Source organism: Neomonachus schauinslandi, chromosome 10 (genome assembly GCF_002201575.2).
Source record: "Neomonachus schauinslandi chromosome 10, ASM220157v2, whole genome shotgun sequence".
NCBI classification, from domain to species: domain Eukaryota; kingdom Metazoa; phylum Chordata; class Mammalia; order Carnivora; family Phocidae; genus Neomonachus; species Neomonachus schauinslandi.
In genome coordinates this window covers 133,579,526-133,604,234 of record NC_058412.1, presented here as the reverse complement: position 1 = coordinate 133,604,234, position 24,709 = coordinate 133,579,526, and the positions used below count along the sequence as shown (strand labels likewise).

Here is a 24,709-nt window from a genome sequence, read left to right as displayed (position 1 = left end):
AAGGGATGCTGCAGCCTCCTTCCATCTAGCGGCATCATGTTAACACTTCTGGAAAGGGAAGGGGGAAGGGTGGAAAAAGAGGCCTTACTTTCTACTCGCCTGGTATTTCATTTTTGAGGGTTTTCTTACAGTGGAGTCACACCTGCATTTCATTTCCTTTTACCGATCTGTTCGTTTTCGATGACTCTGGATGACTAACTGAAACACATTTAAAGAGAGACCGAGGGAGAGGTGGCAGCTTCCAGGCCCTGTACACTGTTTACTCGGTAGCAACACTCTTCGAGAAGGGAGGCAGCGGCTCCCCAGCAATTAGAACATGATTTGAGACCTGGCCGCCACTCCTATGTTCTCCCACCTCGTTCCACTGAGAACAATGGTGGAGACCAGACCACTCGATGTGCGGAGGGAATTCTCCCCAGCCGTGTAACTCTGTATTAAGGCGCTTTGCAAAGAGAAAACCCATAGGGCACAGAGATACTCACTAATTTCTATAAACAGTTCATTTATGTTTATCGCGTTTTTCGCGCTGGTCTCCACAAAAATCGCATGGATGGAGTCGGCATAGTCCTTAGCATCTCTCTCCATGACTTCTCTGGAAGGCAACAATGGCAAATCAGAAATTCTACCCGTCAAGAGCTTACCCTACCTACCCAGTCATTAGCCAGATTGGTGATGACAAAGGATGTCATGAACGGCCAGTGACCAAGCCCTGACATGAGGTCTTCCCAATCATACCACTGCTGTGGTTACAGAGCACAAAACTGAACTCAGCACTACTAACAATGCATCTGTCTGATGGAACGATCACAGAACGGCAAGGGTTGCTTTTCCCACCAAAGTCAAGTCCTTGCTTTGGGAATCCTGGAAGTAGTCCAGAGAAATTGCCAGTAAATGTGCTTCCCTTAAAGTATGTATGTTTTCCCCATTCAAGGACCCGACGTCATGGGACCTGGGGGGCTACACTCATCTCAGATAATGTCAAGTATGATGTAACCAATGTTTCACTTGATCTTAGCCAAAAGGCCGAGAAGTGATTGATGTAACCAATGTTTACATAAATCACACACCTGTGCCTCGCTCTCTCTCTTTCATCTAATCAGCCCCAAAGGTCTGAACTCTGAATTTTTGTTTGAAACGTCAGGACTTCAACTAAACAAAAAGGAATTTTTCAATGTCAGAGATAAAATAAAAGCAAGATTCTTATACTGGATATTGCTCAGGAACAAAGGGAACACATAATCAGCACTGTCATCTCCTGGTCTCGTAACGCACCTGACGTCGATAAGATCACACTTATTCCCGGCAATAGCAACAACGATATTGGGCGGGCCGTGCTGTCGGAGCTCTTTCACCCAGTTCTTCAGTGTTGAGAATGTCTCCTGGAACACAAAACACGAAAGCGACTGGAGGCTGAAGCAGCCAAGAGAGAGCTTTCAAAACAGTCTATGGCAAATGTAAAGGCTTACTTCTTTTGTGATGTCATAAACAATGATGGCCGCAGCCGACCCTCGATAGTACATCGGCGCTAAGGCACGAAACTGCAGAGAAGGGCAAAGAAGAAACAACACAATTGGGAAAGCGGGTTAAAGATGTTTCTCACCAGACTTTTAGGCCCAGTGGCCCTGCACAAATGGTAATCTTTGTCTTAAGCCCAAGCCCAGGACACGGCGCCACAGAGCAGAGGAAGCGGCAATTACCAAGGGCAAGAAACTTTTCACGTAACTCCGTCTCTCAGAAAATAGTTTACAATACAGTTTTATAGGAATTAAATATGGTGCTATAAACCACTGTTTCAGCTAAAAAGGCTTTTTAATTGAACTCAATGTTGTAATTCCCAAACTCATTCGTTCAATAGTCCTTTAAACTTTGGCTTCCCAAACTATCCAGGAGATAAAAATAATGCTGTAAATAGTTCTCCGGAGAAGTGGCTGCATTTGGGTGCCGTAAAGATAAGCCTGTAATCTAAATGCTGATTGTACTACAGAAATGAGTACACATTTACATTCGCTACTTGGATGAGTCTGTAACTCGCTTGTTTGATATCCGCACACGTGGCAATTCCCAAATGCGGGTACAACTCTCATTTCATTTACATGCATTTCACTCTGTGCGCATGGCCCCTTCCCACCCGCCGCCCCCCACCCCTACCTGGTGACAGGGAGGGAGGGGATGGGAAGGGGAGGCATTGGGATAACCGCAGGGCTCAGTCAACAGGCCACCTCTCCTGATGAGCGTGAGATGGAAAGTGGAAAATGTGAGGCTCTTTACCCAGTCGACGCTGATCCTGGGCAACCTGCTCAGTGGATGTGATACCAATGCTTGCAGATAAGAAATTTACCAACTAGATCTTTGTCTTAGACCCTGCCTTTGAAACCTGATGCCTATGGCTGATGTGATACCCCTGTACTCTCATCCTGCTTCTCTGTTCCGGCGGCTGACCCCCAAGTACGGGTAGGAACTGTCGTCAGAGGTGAGCATCTGGTGTACCGTACAATTTACATATGGAGTTATAGATTCTGCAACTTCTTATCCAATGAGCTTAACCTTTGGCTTCTAAACTTTTAAGTTATTTTGAATTTTGCAAAAGAAAGTGAAATTATGACTGTAAACTTGAGGAGGGAAGAGAGCATGTCTGCTCAGTATATACCATTTTATCTCTGGAGCCTGATGCCTGGCACACTGTAGGTAAGCAAGAATTGGTGAATAAATAAGAACTGTTTAAATATGAGGTGATGTGAAACTAAATGCCAGACCAGATCTGGCATCATGAAGCTTTCCTACTACTATCTGTGAGAAAAATCTCTGCCACTGGGGTGAAAGCTAGGTAACTTCCAATAAAATAAGTTGGAGAGAGAAAATAACAAAACTAAGGCCTGTAAGCAAGAAAGCACTACAGAATAGGAAACATTATTAGATGGAGAAGACTCTGGACTGACTTTCATGGGCTGAGGGTTAGCAGGAGCATGCAAAGAGCACAAATGGTGACAGTATTAGCTTTTCCTTTCACTTCCTTTCCTTCACTTCGTTCATTCCTTTGTGCATATAGTGGACACAGAATGTGACGTTAGTTTCAAGCGTACAACACTGCGAATGGACACGTCTATACGCTGTGCTGTGCTCTCCGTAAGGAGAGCTACCAATCTGTCCCCATTCATCACAATTACAATACCACTGACTATATTTCTTGTGCCGCACCTTTCACCCTCGTGACTGATTCATTCCATACCGGGAGCCTGTGCCCCCCACTCCCCTTCACCCATTTTGCCCACCTCCTCAACCCCTTCCTTCCAGCAACCACCACTTTGTTCTCTGTAGCTATGTAGACCCATAGCTTGTTTGTTTTTTTGATTCCACATATGAGTGAAATCATATGGTATTTGTCTTTCTCTGACTTACTTCACTTAGCATTATACCCTCTAACTCCATCCACGTTGTTGCAGATGGCAAGATTTTTTTTTTTTTATGGCTGAGAAATACTCCATTTTATATATATACACACACACACAGCACACCTGTTTATCCATTCATTGTTCAACGGATACTTGGGCTACTTCCATATTCTTGGCTATTGTAAATAATGCTGCAATAAACAAGGGTGCATCTATCTTTTTGAATTAGTGTTTCATTTTCTCTGGGTAAATACCCAGCAGTGGAATTACTAGATCATATGGTAGTTCTATTTTTCATTTCTTGAGGAACTTCCATACTGTTTTCCACAGTAGGGGCACCAATTTACATTCCCACCAACAGTGCAAGAGGGTTCCTTTTTCTCTGTATCCTCGCTAACACTTCTTGCTTCTTGTCTTTTTTTTTTTTTTTTTAAGTAGGCTCCACACCCAGGGTGGAGCCCAAGGCAGTTTTTTTTAAAGATTTTATTTATTTATTTGACAGAGAGAGACACAGTGAGAGAGGGAATACAAGCAGGGGGAGTGGGAGAGGGAGAAGCAGGCTTCCCGCAGAGCAGGGAGCCTGATGCGGGGCTCGATCCCAGGACCCTGGGATCATGACCTGAGTCGAAGGCAGATGCTTAACGACTGAGCCACCCAAGCGCCCCCCAAGGTAGGTCTTGAACTCATGACCCTGAGATCAAGCCCTGAGCTGAGATCAAGAGTCAGATGCCTAACTGACTGAGCCACCCAGGCGCCCCTCTTTGTCTTTTTGATACTTGACATTCTGACAGGTGTGAAGTGATATATCTTCGTGGTTTTGATTTGTGTTTTCCTAGTGATTGGTGATGTTAAGGATCTTTCCATGTGTGTGTTAACCATCTGTATGTCTTCTTTGGAAAAATGTCTATTCAGTTCCTCTGCCCATTTAAAAATCAGATTATTTGTTGTTGTTGCTTTTTGGGTACTGAGTTGTATAAGTTCTTTATTTATTTGGGGTATTAACCCCTTATCAGATATATAATTTTTAGCTTTCATTTTGATGTATTATACTGGCAACATCCTTTACAGGGTTGTTGGGTTTCTGTTATTCTTTAGCATTTAAATTTGTAAGGTAAAATTCATGTAGAGAAATGCAAAGATCTTAAGTTAGATAAAAGATCTTGCAGCACCTGGGTGGCTCAGTTGGTTAATTAAGTTTTGATAAAATGACTAATGTGTATGAACATCCATGTAAACATCCTACCAATATGTAAAATATTTCTATCAGTACAGAAAGTTCCTTAAGGCCCGTCTTATCATGCCCCTTCTTTACTCCTCATAATCACTCGTCTTCAAGTCTACCTTACCTTACTGATATTTGTTGATAATGATGTAACTGGAATAATTTCCATTTGCTTATGATTTGCATAGGATATCCTTTTCCATTCCCTTATTTTCAAGCTATGTTTCAATAGTGGAGATAATCCTCTTATATGAGGAAGTAATTAAATATAAAGGAATTGAACATTCCACTTAAAAGGCAGAGGTTGTCAGACTGGATCAAAAACCAGGCTCAACTATGTGCTGGTTATAAGGTCAAACATTTTGCTGTTTGTTTTATATTTGCTCCATTAAAAAAAAAATCTGTTTTTCCTTTCCTCCCCTCTTTTGCATCAACTATTTTTTAGTATTCAATTTTAATATATTAATTTGCTCACTAGCTTTTTAGCTATGTCTTCTTGTTTTTTTAAGTGGTTGCTCTTACAACTACCACACGTTTTTTCTCAGTCTACTTAGAATTCAAAATGTACCACCTCAAATAGAATATCACAATGTCGCAAGAGCCTAATTCTGCCCCCACTGTCCCCTGTGCTGTCAAATATTTAAAGTCCACATACACTGTAAGCCATGTAACCCAGTGTTACAAGTTTTACATTAATAGCCACTAAATAAGAAGAAAAAAAGACAGATTTTCCTATTTACCACTTCTAGCAGTTCTTATTCTTCCTATGGATATAAGTGACCACCCGGTGGTGCTTCCCTTCAGCCTGAAAAACTTTCTGGGGCTGCTGCCGAATCCTCTCACCTTTTGTTCTTCTGAAAAGGTCATTCCTTGGACTTCATGTTTGAAAGCCAATTTTGGCAGATTGACATCTTTCTGCTTTGAAGCACTTTCAAGAGGCTTGTGTCCCCACTATCTTTGGGCCTGGGGACTGCGTGCATTGCTGTCCCCTGCGCAGCATGGGCCCATTATCTCTGCTGCTGTCACGGTTTTCTTCTTCCGCTCCGGTTTTCAGCGGTCTGTGTGGTTTCCTTTGTACTTACGGGTTTGTTAGAACTTCTTGGATTTGTGAATTGATATGTTTTACCACATTTAGGAAATTTTCTTGAAGTATCTTATTTATTTATTTATTTTAAAGATTTTATTTATTTGACAGAGAGAGACACGAGAGAGGGAACACAAGCAGGGGGAGCGAGAGAGGGAGAAGCAGGCTTCCCGCGGAGCAGGGAGCCCGATGCGGGGCTCGATCCCAGGACCCTGGGATCATGACCCGAGCTGAAGGCAGACGCTTAACGACTGAGCCACCCAGGCGCCCCTCAAAGTATCTTTTTATTGTTTCCCCTCTTTCTTCACAACTTCTGGGTCTCTAGTTACACACCTCAGGGTGCTGGGATCTGTCCCCATGGTGCTGAGACTGTTCACATTTCCCACTCTCTGTTCTTCTGATTGGCTAATTTGTTTTGCCAGTCATCTAGGGGACTTTCCATCGTAGGTATCAGGGTCTTCAGCTTTAGCATTTCCATTTGTTTGATCAGTTTCCATTCTGTGTGAGGGTCCCCACCTGTACTTAAGTTGGTAAGACTACTTTTCCTTGAAGTCTGCGAGTGTATGTAAACTGTCCAGCCTCTATGATCTTCTCTGAAGCGTTAAAACCTGGACAATCACCCTGAGATTGGTTTTACGCATGGTGAGGGTGGGCCTGCTTGTCGTTCTGGGCCGTGGTCTCTCCCCATAAGGCCTGGCCCTTCTGAAGTTGCAGGGGAAGCCCCAGCTGTCTCTCTGCTCAGTGTCACTGACACCCTAGCTGCTGTTCTGTTAGGTTCCTCGCTGTCTCCCCTGTGCACGTGCAGCGGGGAGTCAAGCGAAGGCCCGAAGGGAATTTATAAGCAGATTTTGGAGCTCCCTTTCTTGTTGGATCCATCTTTTCTGGGATTTGTCCCCCTTCCCCCCAGCTGCTCTAGCAGCATCAAACTCTGCCCTTCAATACCATAAGCTAAACACTGGGGCTTTCTGCCTGAGTCCCAGCTACGCTGTGTGGCACGGACGAGTGCACACCCCCTGGGGAAAAGCTGTAAAACCATGAGCCTCACCCACTCTAATTCCCTTTGCAGTCTCTGATGACATCTGGCAGTGCCTTCGGAGAATTGTTTTTAAATGTTTTGTCCAGAGTTTGTGTATAATTGTTATTTCTGGGAGGGTTGGTCCCTTCCAAGCCACCCTGCCATTACTAACACTGAAACTCTTTCCATGACCTTTTGGCGTAAAGAAAGAAAGTGGCAGCTTAAAAAAGAGACTCAAAGGATGTCAGCACATCTCTGTTCCAAGAGATCAAGGTCAGCAAAACCTTTTCTGGGAAGGGCCACGTAGTAAATATTTTAGGCTTTGTGGGTCATATGATTTCTATCGCAACTACTCAACTCTACTACTGAAGAGTGAAAGTTGCTCCAGACAATGTGTAAACAAATAAGCATGGCTGTGTTCCAATAAAACTTTATGAAAACAGGCAGCAGGCTGCATTTGGCCGACAAGCCAGAGTGTCAACCCCAGCTCTAGAGGATACTCAGCTACCACATGTTTTCCTGATTTTATTTAAAAACATTTTTAAAAAAAGATTTTATCTATTTACTTTTGTGCGTGCGAGAGCATCCAAGCATGAGTGGCAGGGAGAGGGAGAAGCAGGCTCCCCACGGAGCGGGGATCCTGATTTGGGACTCAATCCCAGGACCCAGGGATCATGACCTGAGCCGAAGGCAGACGCCTAACTGACTGAGCCACCCAGACTCCCCATTTTCCTGATTTTAAACATGAGAATGATTCCTTGTTCACATGACAATAACAGTTTGTGCCATCCTGGAGCTCTGGCCTCTGTAAACGGTCATCAGGAGAAACCACGTGAAGATTCATGTATCTACATCTAAGGACTGGATGCAGTATCTATTAGATTTTAGTTAAGAAGCTTTCTTGGCAAGTATTTGAAATGTTCTTGCTCCACTTATGGTGTATCTATGGTATCTGTGGTGCTCATTTGTGCACGGTGCTGGGTCTGTCTCCACACTACTGCGGGAGTCCTTGTTAGTAAAGATGATTGGGGAATGAAGGAATTCGTTTAGGATAGCAAACAGGGACAAAAAGATCTGACAAAGGTACTCTCTTGAAAAAATAAATTGAAATTAGGAGAACAAGTTGCTTTTCATCTGACGTTAGGAAAAAAATTAGGTTTATTATTGCAGTGTCCTGAATGAACACTGAATCGAAGTTGATTGAGGACCTGACTGTGATTCTTCTGATGAAACTATATGCTAGCACAATACGATGTCTATCTTTCATTTCATGCTTGACTCTCCTATCCAGTCACAAAAAGGGAATTTTTACAAAAATATCTGGGGACTCCACCAGTTTTTCCTAGGCTGCTCAACTCTTTGGTCCACAAATCATTATCTTTTGAAATACTTATATCATCATCCTGATCACTATTTTCCCCTTCATTCAACAAGATCCCTACCATCAGCAGGCTTTGCATGACATCTGTGAAGTTCTCCAAAATCACTTTCATTGACTTAATGAAACCAATTTGCAAATCAATTGCAACTGGACCATCAGAAAGACAGTCCACCTGCCAAAACCATAGACAGCAAGGGATGCGAGAGTCAAACGGGGAGGCGGTTTGAAGGGTCAGTTTATCAGAAAGAATTCTCATTTTATAATGCCTTTTGGTTCCACGATGAGTCTTACTATTGTAGGGAACTTACTAATGTAGGGGACAATACATATGCAAATACCAGAAATTTATAATTTGAGGCATGCAATACTCACACGGTAATGGTAGAGGATCTGTCCTTCCTTATCTGTGCAAAAGTAGGGCTGGCAAGCAATTGACAGAAATCCACTGACGTCGTACTGTGTGCCAGGGGCTGAGAGCACAGACATGAATACAGTCCCTGCCCACAAGGAGCTCACAGTCTAACAGAAGACAGACAAGGAAGGAAACAGGAGACAATCCTATGGATGGGGGGCAATCAAAGACTGTGGAGGATACAAGGAAATACTCTGAAGAGTTCATTCGCTGACCGGTTGGACCAGTCTCTGAGCATCAGTGCTTTGTCAGGCAGTGGGAATACGACAGTGAACAAGACACCAGTTCTGGCTCTTGTCAATCAAGTTCAGTAGACAGATCATCTAATTACAACTTGTGATGAGGGTCTTGAGGGAAATGAATGGGAGGCAGTGATGGAGAACGCACTGGGGCCCTGCTTAGGGCAGGGGGGTCAGGGAAAACTCTGAGGGTGTGTCACTGAACCTGAGACTAAAAGGTTGGGAAGGAGCCAGCTGGCCATGCTCTGAACAGAGGGAACAGAGAGTTCCAGTAGAAGAAACAATGTACGTGAACGCTCGAGAGGCAAGGACCTTGGGGCGTTGGAGGAACTGAATGGAGGCCGGTGGGCTGGAACTCAGTGGGCGAGGGAGGAGCCAGGAGGGCAAAGCGAGCCGAGAAGGCAGAGCAGGCCGTGCAGGGCTTTGCAGGCCGCAGTTCAGACCTTGGCTATGATGAGAGCAGTGGGAAGTCATTGAAGGGTATTAGGCAGGAAGACAACAGCATCTGATTTCTGTTTTCAGAAGACCCCTGCGGGTCCTGTGAGGAGAAGTGATGCAGGGTGGCGGGCTGGGAAGAGGGAAGTTGGGGACCAGTTAAAAGGCTACAGGGACCCTCTGGTGAGTCACAGGCGGCCGAGCGCAGAGGGCTGGCAGTGGAGGTGGACGGAAGTGAACGTGATGATGTACATTTAGAAGACACAGCTGGGCGGCACACTGATAGAACAAATGTGAGGGGCAGATGAGGAGGGAGGAATCAAGGGTGACCTCCAGACTTGGATTTGAGCAACGTGGGCATAAGGCAAAGCCGTGACTTGTCTGAACACAACAGGGATGGTTAGGAAAGGCCCCCCTGAGGTGACATCAGAGGCGAGTTTTGAGGGCTGTATATGAGTTTTCTCGGCTGAAGTTGGGGCGGGGGGAGGTATTCCGAGCAGAGGGAACAGTGCATGGCTAGGAGGGTGAGACAGTATGGCATGCTGGAGAACTATAAGCAGTTTGGTCCAAAAACATTAGCTGGTGGGAAGTGAAAATGGAGTCTAGCCGAGTCAGGTCTTAAAGGCCTTGCCCAGGAAAAACTGGCAGTCAGGACAAGTTCCCAGATGTGTCTGGTATGAGGCTCACAGCATTTCAAACCACGTGTGGTTAGCTGTCAGATGTTTTGCTTTTCTTAAACCCTGTGACCTGGTCAGCTTGGACGCGAATTCCTGCCCTGCAACATCCAGCTGAAGTGGGTGCTCAGCAGCTGGTGCTCCTCTCCTGACAGCCTCCACAGCACGGGGTTCCACCGGGCAGTCCTCCTGACCCCTGCCTGCCTGCCATTCCCCATGCCAGCCCCTGGCTAAGTGACCTGCTTCAGGTAGGGGTGAGGCCAATTTGCATCTCAGAGCAACTACCCCTGGTGCAGAATCAATTAGAAATGGGGAAACAAGAGGCAGGCAAACCAGCTAATGACAAAACTTAAAAGAATCCTGCTATTACGGTAGCAGTAAGGGAGAGGCGTAAAGCCTTGTGTTATTCTTTTTTTATGTTCTAGAGAAAAAAGATGCTCTACATCACCGTGTATACTAGGACAGGCTCTGATTCAAAGTATAATGGAGTCTATATTATAGCATGATTCTTTATGATGAGGGTTTTGCTGTATCATCAAACATATGGGAGGGGGTAATTGAAACTTGGGATTCAGTGAAAGGTACATATATTACTAGTATGAAGAGCTGCAGGCGTTCTTGGCTAATAGGACAGACACCAGGGCTGGGTCTATAGATATATTCACGGAGACTACGGGAAGCAACACTTGTGAAGGATGGAAGAGTGATGGTTAGCAAAGGTCTAGCTGTCCTAAATACTCCATTCTAGATGCACAAACAAAGTAGGAGTGCGGGATGGGAGATTAAGCAGATGTATCTCAGATGAATAACTGGGCGCAGAGCATGATATCCGGTGTTAAAAAAAAAACAAAGAAACCAAACAGAGCAAACTTAAGATGTTAAATCTGTACAAATGTATGGTGTCTACGTCTAGGACAACAGTAATGGCTTGTTTTGTCTTCCCCCATTTGTCTGTGATGATTCTTGTCAGGTTTTATACCATACACAGTATCTATGCTGTCTTAGATAAGACCGTGATGACAGACTATTTCTCCTGATTACTTCTGGTATACTTTTAAGAGCTTACGATAGCACTGTGCATCCATCAGATGTTCTGTTTTGATAGTACTGTTTGAAAACAAAATTAAACAGCAGTTGAATAATGGGGTGGCTGCCAGGTACACCTCGACAGGGAAATCAGACGTCGGGCCCTGAGGGAAAATGAGGCAGTAGGAAGTGTCTGTTCCCTGCCCTGCCTCCCCACCCCTTGTCTGATGCGGGTGGGCCTCACCAAATCCCACTCTGCACTGGGAGGCCACGGCCCAGGCCCCACCTCTGGTTCGGGCTCCTCCTTAAGCAGATAACCATCTTGGACAATTTTATCATCAGGCATTTATTAAGTACCTATTGCTTGGCTCTGTGTTAGCTCATCCATTTCACTTAAATCTCAAACTTTATATGCTGTAAAGTTCCCTCTTTAAGAGCTTTTAAAAGGCAGCTATAAATGAGATGTGCTTAACTCTCCCTTTCTACCACTAATTCTTTTATATCTTTGCTAGAGGATGAAGCCCCAAATTACACACAATGCTCTGAGCGGGATTTTATCAGGCCTGTTAGTCAGCATTTACTTTAAGACACTAAAAAGTATAAAAATGCCCTCAGTGCTCATTAACACTTTCTCCATCAGTGGACTTTGTGGCTCTAATTGAAAAGAAAAAGGCTGGCCTACGCAAATGGAAATAAGTGTGTCTCGGGTGCATGGAAGAGAAGTGAGTAATGTTGAGATGACAGGGGCATTGACAGTGGGGTTGGGCTTTAATGTGGGCCTCAGAAAAACACATAGTAAATTAAAGGGCGACTTACTCGTTCTTGTCCAGCTGTATCCCAGATTAGGAATTTATGTAGCTCATTTTGGTACTGGACAGTCTTGGTCATAAAAGATGCCCTATAAAGAGAGACCTAAATGATCAGAACACAGTTATTGAAAGCACGATGCCAGCCCCAGTTGGAAACATCACTTAGACTTAATGCTCAAACTCCCACTCCACCCTATTTCCTAACTGTGGTCCTCTCTGGAGTAGTTATGGGATGCCCAGATGCTGGCTGCATATTCTGGGTCAAAAGAAAGCATGAGGCACATCTGCCCAGAAGAGGTCTTTGGTTTGTGATCGCCTAAGCTCCATATCAAAAGAACCAAGAGATAGTTTGGCAACCCAGACATCAGCCTCCTCGTACACCAAAGCGGTTATTTAAAAAGATGGTATCATGGAAAAACTTACGACTTACGAAAAAACCTGTGTGTCCGGGCAATGAGTGCATTAGGAAAACATACTGGGCCAGTGGGGTTCGTCCTCCTCCATTCCCAAACCAAACGACCATAGATAAAATTAAGACACCAATCCAGGAGCAGGAAGATGGCCGGAGCGGTGATGCCCCCAGTGACCACTTCTGAGTCTCGGAACCAGAACAGCCTCTTGGCTGACCTGACAGGCTACATCAGCCCTTCGGGCCTGATCGTGCCCTCGACGGGGGAAGGAATGATGGTGTGCAGGTCACCTCGCTTACTGTGAGGGACTGCTCTGCCCAGGGGCTTTTGAAGGTTCCTATCATTTGGGGGTCTTCTACTTTTTGGACAATGTGTGAGGAGCCACCGGGGCCCAGAGCATGTGCCTGGAACGAAGGGGCTCCTGGACACAGGTTCAAAGTCCTGGGGCTGGGCTCGGCTCCAGTGTCATCTTCCACCCCCACCTCACGCACAGAGCTCCCTCCTGGGAAGTCCTCTGTCCTCCAGGCTCCTCCACGCATCCCAGGATGCTCACAGAATCCAGAGAGGATTATGCCTTCTTTTGTACTCAGTAACAAGCCTTCTGGGGCCCGAGGGCCGAGTTCTACTCTTGGAATCATACCCTAATCATCTTAATCAGGACATGAACGCAATTGGCTAGGCATTTTCAAATATGCTGGATGTCTGAAGTATTTTTTGAGATTCAACTAATTGTGCAAGTTCTTCAAGAAAGTGCAAGCTGAAATCCATAGAACGACCTTCTGAAGAATCACTGAGCTTAGCTATGTATCAGAATCCTTACTTGTAAAAACTTTAACTCTGATACAATGAATTCCCAGCAATATTTATATCAATTTATGGTTTAGCAAGCAGCCTCTGAAATAGTGACTGTGATAAGGAAGGGAAAATGGGCTGGGAAGCATGATCACATTTATTGGATAGGTACCATTTACTGGATATTTACTTACTAGAAATTTACCCCTTGGTATCCTTATCCTCAGTAAAGTGCTTTATGCATAGAAGGTGCTCGATAAATGGTTATTGTATCAAGAACTTCTGGCGACTCACCAGGATTAAATCAGGATGTGCAACATGATTTCTCACTTAGGAAAGATCTAAGCATTCAAAAAGCCTTGTTTATTGTAAGGATTAAATGATGATGTATGCAGAAGTGCTTTGTAAATTGTAAAGCACTAAACCTATACAAGGTATTATTATTAGTATTTAAAAGCAGCTCCAGGAAATGTTTTAGTTTAGACTTTGCAATTAGTCCTAAAAGCTTACAACTCAACTCTCCATCAATTAGGGCTGTGGTGTTACATTTAAGAATGACAACAGGCATCCAATAGAGGCCTATTGACAGAGCCAATGCATCCAACACACCCACTTTGGCTGCTCAAAGAGCAGGAGAAGAAATATGCTTCAAGTAGACAAAAAGCTGAGAAAGGTATATGCAACAATTAAAAGGAAATGTTTCATTTCAGGATCAGAATTCACTGAAGTTCAAGCTACCTGCCAACCATTTCTCCTTTAATGAACACACAGATTCATTACTCAGACAGGCGAAAGACACACAAAATGGCAGCCGTAATGCAATGTTAGTATCTTAAAGATTAAAGCCAACCTCCTGTCTGACCCAAGACCATCCTTCCAGCTCCCCTGCCATCGTCACTCTCAGCACACCTCCTTCTTGTCTACACTGATATCTGGTGAGCCCAAAGCTCTCTACTTGGGTCTTCTTGGGTCCACAGCTGTGGGCCTCTTGTCCTGTATCCCGGCGTCACTCGCCCATACTGCCAGTTCCTGAAGAATCTTGTCTGTCCTTCCGTCTCGACCACCCAGAAAGGCCCCACGCGCCTCTGTACCTGCTTCTCCTCTAGCAAGCGGGATGGCCGCCTTGCTGAAGGAAAGCCATAAAGCTGTGGACCAGTGGGAAGACTGTCCTTTTTAAGCTGGGCCACCTCTTAGGCCTCTTGTTCCACACAGCAATCCTCCTAATTACTAGTAATTCTTCCTATGACTTCTTGCCAGCCCCCCTCCGCTTCCTCCTACCCTCCTTTGCAGGACAGCAGCTTGGTTCCGCCTTCTCAGAGACAACAGAGACCCAATGTGTTCTCCAGTCACAGCCCTCCCAACACACTACCATTCACACTGGCTGTGGTCTCCACTCTCCTGACATCAGCAGAGTCGGAGAGGTCTTTTCCATCGTGCTGCCCGACAGTGACCCAGCACGTCCTGTCCGGGCCACCACGGTCATCCATGGTCTTCCGCTCCCAGTCTCAAATCCTCCCAACTGTTCCTCCTTCTGCCTTTACGCCGACTGTCCCTTGTCCTTGAATGCTCTTCCCCTGGCTCACACACGGCTAGATGCTCCTCATTCTTTTGGTCCTAGTTCAACTGCCAGTGATCACAGAAACCTGCGCAGTGCACCCAAACCAGGCGGCTTCCCACTCCAACTCCATTCTGCAAATTGCACACCGTCCTGTTTTGGCTTCAGGACGCCTACTACCATATCGGTACAATGTCTGATTGGCTTATTTGTGTGTGTGTGTCTTTTAATTTACCTGTCTAACCAGGGAAAATGTAAGCTCCATGAAGGCAGCGACCTTGTTGTCCTTCTTCCTCTGTAACTGAGGTATCTTCATCTACCTTCTCCAAGCTACCTTAGATTTCTGACAAAACATTTTCCCACGTTCCCATCGACTACTCTGCTTTCCATTACTTTAACAGTGCCAGGGCATCTTGGCCAAGCACTTCCCGAAGCATAAAGTGAGAAGTGCTTCTGAAGGGCAGGTAGAGTTGAAATTACAGGTGACCTTGGCTCTTCAACTGCAGACAGGTGAGTGGCCTCTTGGATGTGAGGGATGTGGTTCAACAAGCATGGGAAGTCCTTCCTGCCCACTCCTGCCCAGCCACCAGCTCTTAGCTCTCTGCTAGCCAAAGGGCAAGAGGCAATACTGGGCAGCTGCATCGAACAATCACCATGTCCCGCCATCACTCAGACCTCTGGAATTCTGTTCAGGAAGAAGCTGTGGCCCTTTATGGGCTCTCATGGCTGCTGGCTCATGTATTGAGTCAGGAGCTCCTCCCCACCCGAGGCCCCAGCTCAAGTGGCTATGGGGAGATGACTGCACCTCCCTCGCCTCGCTTCCCCTGAGCCCCACAAATGCCTCTTTATTGCAACGAACATCTCTGTTGATTTTTGAGAGCCTGAAATCTTGGCCTATTACACCTGTAAGAACTAAATCCTCCTTTTCAGTGTTTTCTTTGGTTAGTCTACATAGTGGTAACACCTGGACTTAGGGCCAGACACAGGAGGGGGTGTTGCCCAGGTGACCCCTACGGGGCCCTGGGTCAGAAGGTCTCTTGCATACTCACCTGGATGAATCCCTTAACCAAGATTCACATTCGTATCTGTTGAGGACAGCACTTCTGTAAATCTGACAGACTTTACCTGAACTATACATACAATCCGGACACTTCGTCACCATCTCACACTTACTGTGGTGAAGACAGGGCTTTTCCACATCCCCCAACAATAGTCCCAAACTCCACATTCTCAATCAGAACATTATGCCTGCCTTCCACAGAACAGAGGCTGGTCTGCAACTATTCTTTGTCCTTTGTTACTTGCATCCAGTTTTGTAGAATTGTCTGGTTCTTCATTTTATATTTGATCTACACTTGAACCTCAACCCCTGAAATAAATTCATAAATTGGACCCTAATCTTTGAGTAGGACTACTACAATTTGTCCCTCCCATCGTCACTCGAGCTCCAGAATCGCTCCTTTAGCGTTCAAGTTAAATGATGCGGAGGGTATGATAACTTCAATATCCTGCTTTTTGAAAAACAGGCAATGGCTTCCTGCCATCCAAATGATACATTTTTATTTTCCAGCCTGCCATTTACTTGTCTGATAACCTTATTTTTCACTACTAAACCATCTCTCTTCACTCTGCTCGGCAGATCTTATTACCTCTTTAATCTAAAATCCCCGCTAGCATTATTTCCTAAAGCTAGAATGCCTTTCATATACTTCTCCATTTTTCACGACATTCTAACAATATGACTTCCATGCACACCAAGTAGTCATGATCCTTGGTCAGAATACGTGTTCCCAATGAAAATACTTGCCACAATGTGTTTTAAAAGTGTCTTTTCTTTAACTGTAGTAGACTTGGTTAGCTCTCTCCGAACACGAGTGTGCCCTGCGACCACATTCCAGCACCTCACTTGACTGCAAGCCCTTTTCTTGGAATGGCATAGGGGATACTGTCATCCCTACGATGCTGTGTGGTGCCTTTTAGCGATGAACAACTCAACGTATTTTAAAATTAACGAAGGGCCATAACTTCTAGCCAACTCTAAATCTCACGCAAACAATGCTTGCATGTCTAGGTGATATACAGGGACAGAAATGCCATTGGATGCGCCAACAGTGAGACATAAGACCACAAGTACATGAGATCTAGTCATTCCTCCAGAGGATAGACCCCGGGGTCTTCAGAAGAGTTGAGGATAGTGCCAGGAACTGAGATGCTCAGGGAGGATTAACTGCATATAAGGGCACGTGTGGCTTCTGTTAGAGTAGCTTTAAGGAGCCAGAAGGCTTTGAGTCTCCATAAATTCAGCTGCTTCTGTGGGCTCCGCAGTCAGGCCTATCTTTAGCCCTTCCTTCAAACATGAGCATCTCTTAGGTTAACCAGGTCTAAGGGTTAATGATGGCGCTGCATAGCGCTTCCTTCTTGGCAGTCCCTGCACAACGGATGGATTGCTCGACAGGTTCATGGTCACCCTAAGCAAATCTTTTAGGACTTTTGACGCTTTTGTCATTTTAACAACTTTTGAAAAAATATTTAAAATCAAGGAAAACATTACTTTAAAAAGATAACTAAACTTAGTAACAGTTTAGCTCCCCTTTTCCTAAGTTTGTCAAGAATAACTTCTAGTAATATAAAACCTTTCACACCATAAACAATAAAATCAACAACGATGAAGCTAGCTAGCCGCCCTGACAAAGTGTTCATTATTGTCAGCTATTCTCGTACTTTATGATCATTTTAGTCCTTACTGTGAGTCTCTGGGTTGGGTTTGACTCTTCATTGCCATTTTGCAGACAAGACATGGGGGGGGAGAGGGCAAGTGAGTGTCGCAGCTAGGATCCTTGGCCAGGTCCCAGACCGTCCTTGGAGCCACAACTCTGCAGGGCCGTCTTGCACTGGGCGGTCTACTCCCTCGAACACGTGGCCTTCTACTGCATGGCAGGAACGGGGTCACAAGCAACAGGAGTCTAACTCCGTCTGTGCCCCCAGGCGGCTCACAGTGGGAGGACTGGTCAGGTGAACAGACAATTAAAAGGCAGATATTCAGTGAGCTCCTGAAGGACAGAAAGAGTTGTGGGAGCACCGAGGGAAAGCCAAGTCTAAGTACCTAGGAAAGTGATGATGCCAGGTGTGGGAGTCTGAATCATGCTCCTGCCCCAATAGAATGTCCACACCCCAATCCTAGAACCTGTGATTATGTTACCTTCTAGGGCAAAAGGGACTTTGCAGATGTGATTAGGTTAAGAATCTTGTGATGGGGTGAAGATCCTGGATGATCCAGATGGGCCCAGTGAAATCACGAGGGTCCTTATAAGAGATGGAGGAGTTGGAGCCAGGGAAGAAAGTGATACGAAGATGGCAGTGAAGACCAGAACAATGTGTCCTGAAGACAGATGAAAGGACCACAAGCCAAGGCAGCCACTAGAAACAGATTCTCCCCTCAGAGGCTCTGGAAGGAAGCAGTTCTGCCAACATCTCGACTTTAAGCCATCGAATTGGACTTCAGACTTCTGACTTCCAGAATGATAAAATGATAAACCTGTGTTCTTGTAAGCCACTAAGTTTGCTGTAACTTGTTAGAGCAGCAACGAGAAACTAATACACTGGGGAAGACTTCAGAGAAGAAACCCAGAAGTTAAGGAGGGAGTTTGCCCGGCTGATAGGGATAGGACCCAAGGGAGGAGGGGGGTCGCAGTCTATAAAGATAAACAGCAGGAACAAAAGCACAAAATTGTGAATGTACAAGGAGAATCCCAGTGGCTCTACATGGTTAGAGTGGGCAGGGTGGGGTGGTGAGTGCAGTTCAGTAACCACAGAAAAAGCTCTGGGCAGGGTGGGGACAGACAGCTGGCGAAGGTCAGCAGGCCACTGCACTCTTTTTTTTTTTTTTTAAGATTTTATTTATTTATTTGAGAGAGAGAGAAACAGCATGAGAGGGGAGAGGGTCAGAGGGAGAAGAAGGCTCCCTCCTGAGCCGGGAGCCCGATGTGGGACTCGATCCCAGGACTCCGGGATCATGACCTGAGCCGAAGGCAGTCGCTTAACCAACTGAGCCACCCAGGCACCCCAGGCCACTGCACTCTTAACACGGATGAGCATCTACTCTGTGCGAGGTCCCGTTTCCTATAAGTTAGCGGCTCCCCCAAGGCCAGGGCTCCACCACCATCGCCATTTCTGCCCTGTGTCCCATCTGTCTTACTTACTACTGAATACTGTAAAAAAACCGCTCTCCTATTTTTTTTTTTTTTAAAGATTTTATTTATTTTTCAACAGAGAGAGAGAGACAGCGAGAGAGGGAACACAAGCAGGGGGAGTGGGAGAGGGAGCAGCAGGCTTCCCGCTGAGCAGGGAGCCCAATGTGGAACTTGATCCCAGGACCCTGGGATCATGACCTGAGCTGAAGGCAGACGCTTAAACGACTGAGCCACCCAGGCGCCCCTCGCTCTCCTATTTCTTAACTTAGCCCTGTCTAAGCAGTAAGATTGGTAAAATTAAAAACCCACAGATTTCATGGACTAGTTTTATTTTGCCTAACAGACAATAAAACACTTGATATAAACTTAAAACGTTCATCTGTGCACCATCTCAAGTCACTCACAGATGGTGTTTTGGGAAAGGCAGCAAAAGTCAAGGGGAGCTACTGAAGGGGAAGGGATGGTGTTATCAGATGGTGTTAGAGGTGAATTCTGGAAGCAGGCAGCAGACCTTTGGGGTGCCTCTGTCAGATGCCAGGGCCTTAATAAGCCACGGAGGAATAAGACAGCTCTCTGTTCTTAAGGATCTTGCAGAGTGGAAGTGGGTGTGGCTATGCAGGCAAACCCCGGGAAACACCAAGGAGTGAGAGCATGGACAGATGGAGGGAAATGGGCAGACAAGGCAAACAAGGAAGGGAAGCAAATAAGGAGGGGAAATGATTCCGGAGAAAGATACGGTAGGCTCAACTCTGAGGCTGACACACAAAAGCCACAGGGTTTTGACTGACTGGAGAGAGAGGGACAGCGGGAGGAGTCTGAGGCCGGCTTCCGTCAGCTCAGGCCACTATGTGTGCGATGAGCTATTTCAGTCATTTCCAAATTGGAACTGTACTCATTCATTTTTTGAATAGGAACTATAGACTCCTATGCTTCATTACCCAAGATGTACAGAACAGGTGCCCGCTGGAATGTCCCTTCCGCCCAGATCTTCAATTCCTCTCCCTGGAAACTAACCTCACGAGCTCCTCAGGTCTCCTTCCAGAAATGCTCTAGGTTTACACAAGAGTGGGTATATACAGTGTCCCCCCGCCCCTTCATTTATTTTTGACACAGATCGTGGCAGACAGTCCGTATCTCTGACTCGTTTCACTCTACCCTATACCTAGGAGATCATCCAACAGAAATATATAAGGTTTTCTCAAGCTGACTCTTTCCCTTTATCTTATTATACTGAGTGACTGCACTATAAATAATATAGCCAGACCCCTACTCACCAGCAGTGCTGCAGTGACTAGCCTTGTACAATTATTAACCTTGGGGTTTGGAACTTATATGAGCTTATCTGAAGAATAAAGTCCACGACAGGGAATGAACTGCTGGGCCAGGGTGCGGGATGAGCACAGGGCGCAAGAATGCGGACTGTTCAGCCAGACCACCCAGACCACCCTGCTTTTGCGACGAATTGCGAATCACTGGGCAAGTCAACAGATCTCGCTCTGCCTCAGTTCTCTCATTTGGAAACTGGGAATAAGTTCAGTACCTACAACACAGGGCTTTAAAAATATTTAAAAAATTAACATATTTTATTGAAGTATAATTATCGTACAAAATGCAGAGTATAGATTTTCAGTTCAATGAGTTTTGACATTTCATTATCTCTTGTAACTGTTGAACCATGGTCCCAAACCAGATATAGAATGCTTCCATAACCCCAGAAAGTTCCCTCATGCCCATTTCCACTTCACTCTTGTACCCATCCCAGGCAAACCATTTGTGACTTCTACTTCACAGATTAGTTTGGATTGTCCTTGGACTTCATATCCTCCATTGTGTCTAGTTTCTTTCATTTAACAATGCTTCTGAAATTAATCTATACTATTTGGTGGCTAATTCTTCTTTATTGCTGTATGGTATTCCACTGTAGGACTATTTTACTCTGCCCATTCTCATGTTGAGGGTTGTTTCCAGTTTTGGTTATTATGAATGAGGCATATCGCAGGAGTCTTTCTGTAAGGATGTATTTTAATTTTTCTCGGGTAAATACCTAAGAGGGCAATTGCTGAGTCACAGGGCAGATGCATGTTTAATTTATTTAAAACAGAGAACAGCTCTTTAAAGCAGCCATACCATTTATATTCCCATCAGAAATGCATCAAATTCCAGTTGTGCCACATCCCCCACCAACATTTTGGTTGTTACTCTTGAATTATAGCCATGCTTTAAGGATAAGGCCTGGATGTCCACTCTTACCACTACTATTCAACGTCACACTGGAGGGTCTAGCCAATACAAAAAGGAGAAAAAGGCACCAAGATGGTAAAAACTGTAAAACTGTCACAGGTCATACAAGCATGACAGCATATGTAGAAACGTACTACGCTCTATGGAGTCTGTAAAACACGTAAATGCTAGAAATAAGAAAACTGACACTTGATGTCATCATTTACATGGCTGGTGTCACGTTTCCCCTTTTGGCGTTTCCCTGTTCCTCCTTTCCTGCCTTCTTTTGGATAAATCACTTTTTTTCCTTTTATTTTATTTTTTCTCTTGTATTGAATTTTTAGCTGTACCTCTTTTTGTGTGACCATTTATTAATGGCTTCTCTAGAGATTATAATATGAATCTATAACTTTTGGTCTATTTCCACATGCTATTTCATGAATAACTCGCGATTGTAGGACAGTCTAACTCTATGTATCCCCCTCCCACCCATTGTACTCTTGTTGCCTTATATTTAACTTCTTCATTTGCTATAAACACAATATTTGTTATTTTTATTTTAAAAGCCAGTAGTCTTTTTAGGATTTCTTTTAGCATTTCTTATGATATCAGTCTGGCAGATTCTCTCAGCTTTTGTCTGAGAATATCTTTATTTCACCTTTATTTTTTGGGATCATGACCTGAGCTGAAGGCAGACGCTTAACCAACTGAGCCAACCAGGCGTCCCTATTGAAGAAAATTTTTGCTGGATACAAAATGTTTGCTTGGCAGGCCCCCCTCAGAACCCCTAAACTGAGGATGCTATATCACTGTCTTCTGGCCACCAGTGTTTCTGCTGAGAAGTCAGTGATAATTCTTATCACTGTTCTCCTACCTATTATGTGTTTTTTAATACCACCCCCCCAATTACTTTTAAGATCTGCTTTTTGGTTTTGAGCAGTTTGACTATCGCCTATCTGGGCTATGTTTTGTTTTATATTTGTCCTGGCTAGAGTTTAGAGATATTTTTGGATTTATAGATTGATCACTCATCAATTCTGGAAAGTTATTGCTCTTTATCTTTTGAATTATTTCTTTTGTTGCATTCTTTTTCTTTCTGGGATGCCAACTAGGTATATGCCAATGTGGTATAAGAAATATATATTTGGTCTTTGTCGCCAGGTTCTCACACAGATATCCTAAATCTCTTGGAATTTCCGGAGTGATAGGAATGTCTTTTGTTCTAATGAGGTGACTCCTGGTGGGCTCCCAGGCAGCCCCAGGACTGGGGAGGGAGGTGCTGGTTGCTAGAAAGACTAAATATTGATTAGAGGGTTGGAACTTTCAGCCCTATCCTGCTGAGCACAGGGAGTGGTGACGGGCTGGAGATGGAGCTAATCACCAACGGCTAGGGATTTGATCCTTCACACCTAGTAATCAGACCTCCATAAAAATCCCTTAACCATGGGGTTTGAAGAGCCGCTGGGTTGGTGGCATATCCCAACTCCACGGGACAAGAAGCTCTTGCGCTTGAGGCCCTTCCAGCTCTATGTACCTCTTCATCTGGCTGTTCATTTGTGTCCTTTGTAATAAAGTAGTACATATAAGTAAAGTGTGTTCCTGCATTCCAGGAGCTGTTCTAATGAATTATTCAACCTGAAGGTGGGGGGCAGTTGTGGGAACTCTCAATTTTATGGCCATGTTAGAGCTGAGTGCAGGTACCCCATACTTGCACCCGGCACCTGAAGTGCCAGCAGTCCTGTGGGAGGGAGCCCTTCAGCCCGGGGAAGCGGACGTAACTCCAGGGAACTCCTGTCGGGAGGGACCTGAAGTGGAGAATGCCCAGGAGCTGTCTGGAGAGTTGGAGAATTGGTTGTTGGTGTGGAAATAAAACATACAGTTTGCAGAAGAGGTGTGATGAGTAAGAACAGTTCGTGGTGAGACTGTCTGACAGTGATCTACAGATTTCAAATTCTTCTCGTTGCTGTTAACTCCTCTTCGTATTTCAGTTTGGATACTTTCTACTGACCTGACTTTATATGCAAATTTTAGGAGAGGAGCTCAGACTGGACATAGCAAAGATCAGTAAACCGATCAAGATTTTGAGGAATTCTCTTGGCTTTCTAGTTCCCCACCTGGGTCCCTGTCCCTTGGCTACTGTCGCCCTGTGTCCAGCGAAGGCAGAGACCCCCTGGAGACGTTTCTCTGAGCTCGCCTGCCCCGCCTCAAGTCTCCACAGCTGACAGCTCAAGTGCTCCCACCTACGGCAGACTGTCCTTGTCTCTGTTTCTGTCGGGATCAAGAGCCACCACGGATCGCTTCCCTCTTAGGAGTGGTTTGTCACCTTCTCAAGTTTAGTTCACATCGGTTTCTCTGTGAGTTCAGATACCTAATGGGCTTTTATTATTACTTCTTTTAGTTTTTAAATTTATTTAAATAATCTCTACACCCAATGTGGGGCCTGAACTGACGACCCCAAGATCGAGAGTCACATGCTCTTCCAACTGAGCCAGCCAGGCGCCCCTCTAATGGGCTTTTAAAATCTTATCTGGCTTGTTTTGGTTTTTGGGACGAGACTCTTGTGCCTCTTTATAACTGAATCGAAAAGCACACAGGGCTGTTTAAGGGCTGAGTTACTATGTTTAATGTCTATAACGTATAAACAGGATTATCATTACTACTTACATGTCACAGTGGTTGTACCAATTCACACCCAGTGGTGGACTTATTGACAAAGTCGGATGAGGTCTTTGGGGCTGAGAGGTTGGAAAGAGGAGTTCAGTGGCAGACACGTGGAGTTCCAGGTGTCTCTGCAGTGACACAGCAGTCATCTGGAGTCACTGGAGAAAGGTGGCCCTCAGGGCTGTGAGTATGAATGAAATCACGCAGGAAGACACGGGGCTGTGGAAGAAATCCTCACTGCTTCAACATTTTAGGGGTGGACACTGAGGCCGAGAAACAACAAGAAGGACTGCCCCAAGAGGTGGGAAGAAGAAGAATCAGAACTGTATCCCAGGTAACCAGAGGCTTTGCAGCAAAAGAGGGTATCAAGATAATGCCAGATACTTCTAGAGAGAACAAATACAGTAAAAAGCAACTTGTGAATTATACCGGCTATACACAAGTTGATGTTAAACTCTGCAATAGTGGTTTCAGTGGAATGATGGGGCAGAAGCTAATAAGAGGATCCAAAGTGTATGCAGGATGGGTAAACAGAGACACTGAGTATGCACAATTACAACAATCTTGTAATTAAAGAATAACTTTATATTGAGCGAGTACTATGGGCTGGGCACGGGAGATATCACTTGGTGATACTTTCAGATGAGGTTTCTCCTCTCATAGAACTTATAGGACAGTGGTGGGAACAGACAATAAATAGGTAAATAGACACATGATTATAGATTTTAATACTTACTGTAGAGACATCAAACCACTGAGAGCTGATAGTGATGGAAGTGGTAATTTGAGATAGGGTGGTAGGAAAAACCTCTCAGATAAAGTGAGAAGATCTGACCATGTGAATACTGGGAAAGAAGAAAACATTTCAAAAAGAGGAAACAGGAAGTGCAAAGGCCCTGAGGTAGGAGAGAACAGGTGTTTGGAAAGGGCCGTGGCTGCAGTGTAGAAAGAGAGGAAACAGTGATAAAAATGACAGTGAAGTTTCTGGTTATTATTCTCAGGGCAACAGGAAGTCATTAAAGATTTTTAAAGAAAAATAACATGATCCAATTGATATTCTCAAAATAAGACTATTTGGAGAGTAGTGAGGGGTGTGAGCTGGTTTTAACAACAGGAACAAACAAGACTTGCATATGGATTAAAAGTGAAGTATAAAGATGAGGGAGGATTCAAAGATGCCTCCGGGATTTGAGGT

The 24,709-nt window shown here is 44.9% G+C and overlaps 1 protein-coding gene across 3 annotated transcripts in view; it reads right to left on the bottom strand.

Annotated features, from left to right (window-relative positions):
- Positions 1-24,709, bottom strand: part of RAB22A (RAB22A, member RAS oncogene family) — a 55,260-nt gene that overhangs the window by 11,111 nt on the left and 19,440 nt on the right. Inside the window, exons 1-6 of one of the 3 annotated variants that reach the window (XM_021677891.2) lie at positions 23,518-23,671; positions 11,694-11,775; positions 1,467-1,538; positions 1,273-1,379; positions 483-592; positions 118-198 (exon numbers count right to left, since the gene is read on the bottom strand). In XM_021677891.2, coding sequence (XP_021533566.1) covers positions 137-198; positions 483-592; positions 1,273-1,379; positions 1,467-1,538; positions 11,694-11,775; positions 23,518-23,663 — 579 coding nt within the window. In that variant the 5' untranslated portion in view covers positions 23,664-23,671 and the 3' untranslated portion in view covers positions 118-136. Of the gene's footprint in view, positions 1-117; positions 199-482; positions 593-1,272; positions 1,380-1,466; positions 1,539-11,693; positions 11,776-23,517; positions 23,672-24,709 lie in introns of those variants that run through there. The other 2 variants (XM_021677888.2, XM_021677890.1) reach the window with 2 other exon arrangements.